Genomic DNA, 10,624 nt, shown 5'->3' on the forward strand with positions numbered 1-10,624 from the left:
ACGCCATCGCCTACGCTCCCAATGGGCCCTGGGCTTACGTAGGCAACGTCAACCTTACATGGCCGGCCACTGCTTGTCCCGCTGGCCTCTCAACCGTATAGGTGGGTTCCTCGTTGCCCCCTTCCCCTCCAAATGCCCCCTCCCCCCCCCAAGCCTTTCTCTTCTCAGTAAATGACACTACTGTATACCTGGTGCCGGAAGCCTAGCTGTCACCAACTTGCTCCTCTTCCTCCCCTCCCCACACCCAACCTTCCCCAGGTGCACCTAAAATCCACCTGCTTCTGTCCACTGTCCCTGTCACCATCCTCTCTCCCAGGGTCACAGCCTGACCGTCCAGCTTCCATTCCTGCTGATCGCCACCCCTCCCCCAAACTGATTCATTCTCCACCAAGCAGTCACACAGATCATTTAAGAGCATAAATTAGATCATGCCCCTCGCCTGCTGAAACCCCTCTAAGAGCTTCCCACAGCATCTACAACAAAACTTCAAACTTCAGCCAAACCTACCAGGCCCGACCTGACCCGGCCTCAGAATGCTGCGCCCGTCGCCCCCCAGCCCCTCCCTGGCGCTCAGCATATCCGTATCACACCCAAGGATGAAATTTTGGATGTTCTCATACGTCAAGGTCGTATCCAAAATATCAATCCAGCAAGCTAAACCCAAAGCAAACAGAAGGAAAAAAATAATAAAGTTAGAGTTAAAATAAATAAACAGAGGATAGGAAAAACAAAAGAAAAAAAAATCACTGAAACCAAAACTGTTTCCTTGAAAAGATCAACGAAATGGACACCCATTCATCGGGGGCCATGGAGAAACAGCGAGGGCTCCAACCGCTAAATCCAGGAATGAGAAGGGGACATGACTGCCAGCCCTGCAGAACCTGAGATGTGTGCGGGGCCACGAAGCCCACGGGACGGAACCCCACGCCACCGCACGAGGAATGAGGCGCTAATTCAAGCTGCAGCATGGATGAACCATGGAAACATGCTGACTGAAAGAAGCCAGGCAGGAAAGGTGACACATCCTATGTGACTGTTTACGTAAAATGTCTGGAACGGGCAACTCTCTGGGCTCGGGAAGCAGATTCGTGATTACCAGGAGTTGGGAGAAGGGGCTGTGGGGGTTGACCGCTAACCACTGTGTTTTTTGGGTGGGGGTGGGGTGGTGATAATGTTGTGGAATTAGAGAAGGTTAATGGTTGTATAATCTTGTGAATATACTACAAAACCAGTGAATTACATACTTTAAGCTGGTAAATTTCATATGAATTATACCTCCATTAAGAAAATATACACATCCACACATCCACACAATTAGAATCATAAAAATACCTGCAATCTATAATCAACTGAAATTTTAAATATCTAGTCCTTCACCACAGATAGTTTGAACAGCACTGCCTTAAACAGTCATATGAGCTGTTGGCTCAATGACGTCGCCGACCTTGTTCTCCGTCCCTCTCCACTGTTACACTTACATACACGTGCACGCGTGTGCACACAGGCTCTCCACCGCGCCCCCCTCCCACCCCAGACCCCTTCACAGTTCAAGGCTGTGGCTGCTACAGGCCTCATATTCACCGTAGGAAGGCTGTGCTTTGTGGCTCAGGCTGAGCACCAAACCATCAATCATGAAAGCATTCTGAGCTCCATGACTAGTTTAAATAATAACAGTTAAATAAAAACAGTTAAAACTAAGCACTAATGAAAATTAATCCATTTTCAGGCCTAAGGTCCATACTGAATTAAACACTTTTTAATGCCAAACAATCAGGCATTCGTTGTTCTTTATTCCAACCATCCACAAAAGGCATGAATGCTGGGTGGAAGCTACCTACCATGATGGCTCCGTTATCCTGGCCCACAAATATCCGTCTGCTATCATGATGGTAAGCCATAGCAGAGCAAGGGGCTGCCAGAAAGACAAAGACCATATTAAAGGCAAAGCTAAGCATTCCAAGTCACTGTTCAAAATAAGCTATTTAAAAAGCTATACAATTTAGGTTTAAACGATAGGGCGAGAATGTTTTGCAGAAAATAATGATGTAAACAGAAAAGGCTACTGAAGTTCTTTCTGCTGTTTTAGTTTAAAATTCCAATTCAAAAAACCTCCTAAATTATTTCTGTAACTTTGAATGCAGCAAGCGGGCACACAGTTCCATCTGGCGGGAAGGCCCAGCTGTAGGCGGCAGCGTCTGCGGTGGGAAACCTGCTACCCCAGGCTCAACAGGCCGTCCTGCCCCACCCCCTTCCCCATCACAGGTAACAGAGTGGCTGGAATCCATGGAAAAGGGGGGTCCCAGCGCCAGAATTCCCATTCCGCGGCATATGTGCGCAAGTTAGGAAAACCACTTTGGGATTATGTTTTCTCTTCTGATGGTCAAAAAAACAAGGTTCCCTTTGCAGTGACACACAGAGCCTCAGTTCGGAGTGACTGTGGCGGTTAAAGTGCAGAACATGTCTCCCTGTCACGAGAGCGTTAGGTGACCGGGCTAGCGCCTGCTGCTTCTCATATCCATAACCTCCTCCAGGTTCTCTCTTCCTTCCTCCCTTCTCCCTTCCCTCCCATTCCAGAGAATGAGTCTCAGAGAGGAGAAACTCTCCATCCTTCTCCTTCTGCAAAAAATCAGAATTGAAACGAGGTGTGAAATGGAACACCTCGAAAAAGAAATGTTTGGGTTTCCTGTAGCCTAAAGAATTTTAATTGACCACAGGAGAACCATGATGAGGGAATATATACCGTGAAATAAACCTGAGTTTACTTTGAGGTAATACTTCTTATTAAAAAAGTAAAGGAAAAAAAATCTTCAAATGGCATTACCATTTGAAAAAGGTTTAATTTAAAGTTATCTCTTTAGAAAGGGCTGACATTTTCCACTGATGGACAAAAGTAAACTATGACAGTGGACCCCACCCGAAGGCAAAGACACAGATAGCTGCACAATCAGATTGTGGAAAGAGGCTTTTTCAAGTGCAGAGAACTACCCAGCTGGAAGGCAGGCGCTACAGCTGTGTGCACACACAACTGCACTTGACTAAAGCCCCCCGTACCCCTCCTCCACCACACTGTAGTGGGGACTAGAAACAGCAATCAAGTTTAGGGGCTTTGGGGGGGGCGGGGAGGGCACCTGGGTGGCTCAGTCAGTTAAGCGTCCGACTTCGGCTCAGGTCATGATCTCACAGTTCGTGGGTTCAAGGCCATGTCGGCTCCGTGCTGACAGCCAGCTCAGAGCCTGGAGCCTGTCTTCGGATTCTGTGTCTCCCTCTCTCTCTGACCCTCCCCTGCTCATGCTGTCTCTCTCTTTCAGAGATAAATAAAACATTAAAAAAAAAAGTTTAGGGGCACCGGGGTGGCTCAGTCAGTTGGGCATCTGACTCTTGGTTTCAACTCAGGTTACAATCATGTGGTTTCATGAGTTTGAGCCCCACATCAGGCCCTGTGCTGTGCTGGCAGTGCGGGGCCTGCTTGGGATTCTCTCTCTCCCTCTCTCTGCCTGTCTCCAACTTGTGCTGTCTCTGCCTCTCAAATAAATAAAACTTTAGAAAATTTTTTTTTAAAAAAGAACAATCGAGTTTAAGAATTATAACCTCAAAGTATACGTATCTTCATAAAATGTACAGGAAAACCTTGGTTTGTGAGCATAATTCATTCTGGAAACATGCTTGTAATCCAAAGCACTTGTATATCAAAGCGTATTTCAAGAACCACTGGCTCAGCTGTGATCACGTGACGTTTGGCATCACCTACTACTCGTCCTGCAAGACATTGCTTGTTTATCAGGTTAAAATTCATGAGAAATGTTTGCTCCTCTTGCAGAACACTCGCAGAACAAGGTGCCTGCAAGTCCAAGGTTTCAATGACCTTCAATAACTTCAATAACCATCATAAAACTACCTTTGGCAAATCAGACATGCATTGATGATTTCAGATTCATTGTCATTGTTTTTGCTTATTTCTAGGTTGGAACAAAATCTTAATGCTTTAGTTTTAAGCTTCCTTCGATTCTTTTTATGTCTAACCCCCCTCTAACAAACTGTACATAAATATGTAAAATCCTCTCTTGTGTAAAATTTACAACGTGCTGAGTAGTGTTATGAGGCTAGAGAAGTCTTACATTAAAAAAGGAAAAAAACCTTCCGTAACTTATTTGTTTTGCATCTAAACATGTCCTGGCTTTTTTCTAGAGGGAAAGTTCTAGTGAGATAAGCAATATTAATTAAAAAAAAAGAAGAGTTTGTATATTCACATAGTTTTATAAGCATGCATCATGCATATCATCTTTAAATCAGCGGCCTTCTAAAGAGGCATCACTGCAATCCAAAATCATATGCTTAAAACTCTAGTTTTGTAAATAAAGGTATTATTGGTTTTTTGGAAACAGCCAGGCTCCTTCATTTATATATTGTTTATGGTCACTTTCATGCCACAGTGGCAGAGTTGAGAGGTTGCCGAGACCATACGGCCTACAAGGTCTAGATATTAGCTGGCTGGCCCTCTGCAGGAAAGGTCTGGGCCCACCTCATAACTGCAGTGGGCAGCGTCATTCTGGGGTCAGACGGGCACGGACTGGCATTCCAACCACAAGCAATGGACTTAGCCCTTCTGGCATCAGTCTCCTCACTTAGCAAATGGTGAAAAAGCCACCTCGCGTGCATAGCTGTGTGACTGCATAAAATGGTATCACCAAAAAACTAGGCATGAGTCACATGGTAGATCTGGAAACTAGGAGGTACCATTTTTCTTAAGCTAAAGCAGAGTCTGAAAGTCATTTTTGTTCGGGGAGGTAAAGCAATGGAGCAAGTGGATCACACGCAGCAAACACCGAGGTGAGGCTTCCTGGTCACCCTGTCAGGTCACAAGAAGAAGTTTAAATTGGTGGCTGGCCACTACAATGTCCGAAACTAGATCATCTGCAGATAGTTTTCAGAACCAACATGGCACTTCTCATTTTGAATTCGGTTTTAAAACAACAGTCATTGTAACACAGTCATTTCTCATAATTCATTCATTCTGTTTCTGTTGGCAGTGTTCTTACAGTTTCATCACTGACGCAGCTCCAGATGGAGCACAATAAAGAAGCATCTGGAAGCAACAAGCTGAATATGTTTAGGTGCAAACATGTGGGCGGCAGCCACCCCCAACAGGGAGGCTAGGCCTGTTCTTTCCAGTTGTTACTGGTCTTCCCAGCCACAGCATTCTGGGAGCTACTTCCAGGGGGTACATTTAAGCCAAGTTTGCAATAGATGGCAACAGAGAGAGCCAAAACCACGTGCCCGAGGCCTAAAAGCCGAGAAAGGGTGCACACGTCTCCTGCCAGGTTTGAGGAGAGAAATTACAAAGCTGTACTAAATATCTGGGACATCCACAGACTGAGGAGTAAGTGAGAAAACTATAGGACAAAATCCATCTCGGTCTCTTGTCCAAGGAGCACGAACAACTCTGAGGTTGAGGACTCAGGGACATGAAGCTACACCCAAAATGTGAAGTGTGGGGGAGCGGAGGGGAGGGAGGGGTACGAGCGGCAGCACTAACAAGACTGTCCACCAAGACGACAAATGTTCCCGGCACTGCCAGGCATCAGAGCCGTCACTGGGCCACTGCAGGAGAGCGGTTACCCGTCTGAGAGGTGTCTCTGCCCCGCTCCAAACTGCACCCCCCACAAATTTCCCAAACGGGCTCCAAGTGTCCATTTGCTAAGGCCTCGGTCACCACCGCTGAGAGTGGGCAAGCAAGGGTCTACGCCCACACTCCATGTGCAGATGTGGGCCACAGTCCATAATCATCGGGGCATCCTCTGAGGACTAAGTATTAGAGAGTCCGATGGTTCCTTCTGTAATAGCTATCTTGATCCCATGTCTTCATTTTCAGTGACTAATTACCAGGACAGAGGTGTCCTGGGCAGGCAGAAAAAATGGAAACTCCTGACGGACCACTAACTGTTTCCGAACATGACTGTGGGATCCGAACGCTGCACACACGCTGCACACTGGCCATAGAGAGGAAGAAGCGCCAGCCAAGAAAGGAGGCCCTCGGAAGGACGACCCAGGCCAATTACCCGGCGTCTGTGTCTGTAACAAGCCCCCACTGGCTCCGGGCTAACGCTTCAGAAAGCCGTGAACGCTGTCAACAGTGTGTGTGCAGCGAGAGGCCAGAGCTCTCCCGTGGAGGGCCTTACGGTGGCCTTCAGACCTAACAAAGCATCAGGAAGGCCCCAAACCTTTTTTCTTTTCCTAGGGGGTCCTCTGAACACTGAAACTCTTAACTTGGGAAACTTCCTCGTTAAGGAACTAGCGGCCACGGATGCCTTCTGTGTGGCCATTCGGCACAGCAGGATACAAGGCCAGCTCGGGCCAGGCGGCACCCAGGCCTCCTCTGGGGGGCTTCCTTTTCAGGAAAGGATGAAGAGAAGGGGCGGGAGGGAAGGACGGCGGTGCTGCTGACATTTGCACCCGGGGCCGGAACTTAAGTGTCATTTTAAGTCACTGCATCTCAGGGCACTTTCAAAATCCCAATGCAAGGGCTATCTTCTGGATTTAGCTTTTGAACATATTTAACTACAGGGAAAATTCTGTGTAGAAAGGGTTGTGCTTTGGTGCCAATCTCTCAGTAGGAGGGGAGTTTGTGAAAAGGCTGGGCCGAAGGCTGGTCGTGAAGGCAGGGGTGCGTATGAGCTCCTTTGCAGTATCAGGATCAGCTATTACCAAGTACATGGTCACTAACACAAGTTGGTGAAGCGAAAACAAAGGAAAACCTAGGGGTGGCAGGGCATACCCTTCCCCCACCTCTCCTTTTTTTCAGTTTTGTTCAACTCGGCTTCAGTTAAGCCAGCAGACCCAACTTCCTCTGCAAAAGAAAAGAAGTTTTCCTGCAATTTAGCACAGCCTGTTGGGGTATTAGGCAACTAAGGAACTCATTTTGAAATCTAGTAGCACTTTTTTAAAAAACTCTTTTAATGTTTATGTATTGTGAGGGGGGCTGGGGAAGGGCAGAGGGAGAGAGAGGATCCCAAGCAGGCTCTGTGCCATCAGCGCAGAGCCCAATACGGGGCTTGAACTCACAAACTGTGTGAGACCACCACCTGAGCCGGGATCAAGCTTTAGACGCGAAACTGACTGAGCTACCCAGTTGCCCCGAGCAGCACTTTTTAGTTAAGCATTTTGAAATCTGAATCATCAGGGGCGCCTGGCTGGCTCAATTGAGCGTGAAACTCCTGATTTCAGCTCAGGTCATGATCCCAGGGTCATGGGATCCGCAGGGCACGCAGCCTGATTAAGACTCTCTCCCTCTCTGTTTTTCTGCCCCGCCCCCTCACTCCCTGGCATGCACACTCTCTCTCACTCTCTCTCAAAAATAATATTTGAAATTTGAATCATCAAAGCACTAGACATACTTTTCTCGCTCTCAAAAAAATAAGTATTTGAAATATGAATCATCAAAGGCATTAGACACACTTTCCTCAGGTGGAACAGTTCAGCTACTCACAAGCCATCGTGTGGTAAATGCTGGGCCAGTACTGACCACTGTCTCTCTTCAGCCACACTCGAATGGTTCTGTGGAAGAAAGAACAGAAGAGCAGTCTTTGGTAATTTTATCTTCTTTCGTGCTTCAGGGAAATGTAATTATTTATCTTGTTTTCAGTAGTACTTCCCAAACGACCTTATAAGGTTAATCAACTGGCCAAATTAAATAAATACGCCAGCACCCACAAGAACAGCACCGAGTACATCATATATAGTCCACACACTATTCACACACACACACAACGCACACGTTATCTACAGGTACATGTATGTGACCACATATGGCAAGTTATGCAGTTGCTCTGAGTCAGGATTTCAAAGAAGTTTAATAATATGGAAAATCTCACTGTATAAAGATATACAAAGAAAACCGCCAACTATTCACTGCTTTTCCTCGTAAAAAACAAACTGTGGAAACTTGGTCGCTTGCCATTGGGGCCAAATGAAGAGAGCAGAAGATACAAACAGAAGACCCTGCTTCTGGAGAGCCGGGAGAGATGTGCGCAGAAAGCAGAGCCCAGGGCAGTGCTCGTGCCCGATAACTCCCCGTCTTCCTGCCCCGGGAGGAAATCCCTCCCCGCCAGGTCTCTGGGCCTCTCCTTTCATCAGAACACACTTGGGGAGATAAGGAAATCCTGTACACAGAAGAGCCGAAGTCTGGTATTTTGGCTTATGTCACAAGAACAATAAGCAACGCGAAGATCCTTCTTCCTCCACTCGCACGACCTCCTCCAAGCTCCAGGCCGTTCCCTCTTCAGAATCCCTGGGACACTCACCGCCTCCCACACAGGCATGCTCTGCCTCGGCAGTGAGTCCCGGGCATCCCACTGTCCCTTACTGTGAGCTCTGTCCCCATCACTCTCCGATTCTAACAGCAACACAGGCTCTGGCACCCAGCTGGCACTCCTAAAACGTTTTTACCATAAACTAAAATACAGAAGACTAAATGTTGACACTACGTGTCTCCGACTTGTTTGAAGTTCAAGGCAAGTATGACGGGTCTATGAGGATAAAAAACAGAACAGTGTTGCTTGTGGGGGAGGCAGATAGAATGTAAGGGGACACGCAGGAACTTTCTGGGTGATGGCAGGGCTCTGGGGAGTTGGTTACACGCGTACATGAATTTGTCAGGACTTATCCGGCTGCAATTAAGATGTGTACAGATGCCCGCATATGATTAGATCGCAATAAAGAGAGACTAGATGTTGACCTTCATTCAGCCAAATAAATAAGATGACCCAGTAGCACAGTGGGCAAATTACTACTTTGTATATGAACCGGATACAGGCCTCCGAGTGGGAGTAGCCGTGTGTGCAACACGCCCTGTCTTCCGGCCACTGCCGATTGGTCACGATGGAACCTTGGCCACCTTTCCCCACATCCCACCCCGATCACAACTGGCTAGACCAGAAATGGGCGCTTGACTCTAGCTGGATCAATCAGCTCCTGTCTTGAGAAGTCACAAACAAAGAGAGAGAAAAATAGATCAATGTCTCCAATAGTTGAAATGGCTGCTTCTGGTCACATGTTTTGCGATTTGGATTGCAGAAGGCTGCACGTCCAAAGGAGGAAAAGTATGAAGTCAACTTAGTAAAAGGAGAAACGAGCTGAAGAGGGTCCAGATGAGGGTCCCTCATGCCCAAAACAGAGCTATTTCCCTAGACTGGGGTTCTGTGAGGCAGACACCCCAGCATCCTTAGCAGAAACACCCTCAGGTGGCCTAAGTTGGTCTGACTTATGGCTGTGGTTTGCAGTCAAGCAGGTACCAAAATACTGCATCTGAAGAGACACCAAGAAGAATATCAAACAGCCTCTTCAGCTGAGCACCATTAAACGAGGTTCACAAGGTAAGACTTTCTTTTGAGGTACCTGTATTGTGAAAAGAAGTTCTAAAGCGTTCAAGTCCACAACCAAAATTAAAAGGGAGAGGGCGAGAAGACGAAAGCATGCAGGAACAGACCTTTAATGGTCGTATTTTGTAATTCCGCATCTTACATCAAAATTTAACACTCTTCAAGGTAACATTTAAATGACTCTCTTGTAATATGTGGGTTCTTGGTTGCTGTTCATGATTACCTTCTTCTTTCCCAAACCTCAGAAGTTAAAAAATTTTTCATAATACAGACCTCTGCAGTTTGGAGCCATTTAAATCAAGTTACAAAAAATACCTAATGGCACAGAAAATGTTCGCAATATAAGGTTAAGTGAAAGCCCTCTACAAAACTGATGAAGGCAGTTATGATACCAACTTTGTTGTAAAATCCCATCTAATCAAACCTCTAGATCCAACTACCAATTTACAGGAAATACAGAGGAATATAAATACCACCCCAGGGGTGCACTAAGCAAAACTCAAGATGGCAGGCAAGGCTATGGGGCGCCTGGGTGGCTTAGTCGGTTAAGTGTCCGACTTTCGCTTAGGTCATGATCTCGCGGTTCTGGGTTCGAGCCCCGTGTCGGGCTCTGTGCTGACTGCCAGCTCAGAGCCTGGAGCCTGTTTCAGAGTCTGTGACTCCCTCTCTCTCTGACCCTCCCCTGCTCACGCTGTCTCTCTCTCTCCTAGAAATAAATAAAAACATTAAAAAAAAGATTAAAAAAAAAAAAAGATGGCAGGCAAGGCTACAGACAACGACCCAGTTTCCTCTACGAATAATCTGCATGGGGGAAAAATAGAGATGAAGGATCACGCTATAATTAAAGAGGTTTGAGAGATATATCCAGCAATCACAATGCATAGACCTATTTGGATCCTCACTCAAACATACTGTTAAATATACGTGTATCCCTGTGAAACTGAAAATCTGGACACTGACTAGATATCTGATGGTATTAAAATACCGTCCATTTCTTTAGGCATAATAATGGTGGCGCAGAGGTTTGCTTATTTGCGTTTTTTTTAATATTTTTTTTTAAATTTTTTTTAAGGTTTTTTTAATTTATTTCTAGAGAGAGAGAGAGCGTGAGCAGGGGAGGGTCAGAGAGAGAGGGAGTCACAGACTGAAACAGGCTCCAGGCTCTGAGCTGGCAGTCAGCACAGAGCCCGACGCGGGGCTCGAACCCACGAACCGTGAGATCATGACCTAAGCGAAAGTCGGACGCTTAA

At 46.6% G+C, this 10,624-nt stretch overlaps 1 protein-coding gene across 1 annotated transcript in view; it reads right to left on the reverse strand.

The window, feature by feature from the left end:
* The window catches only part of WDFY1 (WD repeat and FYVE domain containing 1), a 46,191-nt gene that overhangs the window by 22,451 nt on the left and 13,116 nt on the right, over window positions 1-10,624 (reverse strand). The window contains exons 2-3 of the mRNA XM_039236832.1: window positions 7,484-7,551; window positions 1,839-1,912 (exon numbers count right to left, since the gene is read on the reverse strand). Coding sequence (XP_039092763.1) covers window positions 1,839-1,912; window positions 7,484-7,551 — 142 coding nt within the window. The remainder of the gene's footprint in view (window positions 1-1,838; window positions 1,913-7,483; window positions 7,552-10,624) is intronic.

Source organism: Hyaena hyaena, unplaced genomic scaffold (genome assembly GCF_003009895.1).
Source record: "Hyaena hyaena isolate Hyena2069 unplaced genomic scaffold, ASM300989v1 scaffold_117, whole genome shotgun sequence".
Lineage (NCBI taxonomy): Eukaryota > Metazoa > Chordata > Mammalia > Carnivora > Hyaenidae > Hyaena > Hyaena hyaena.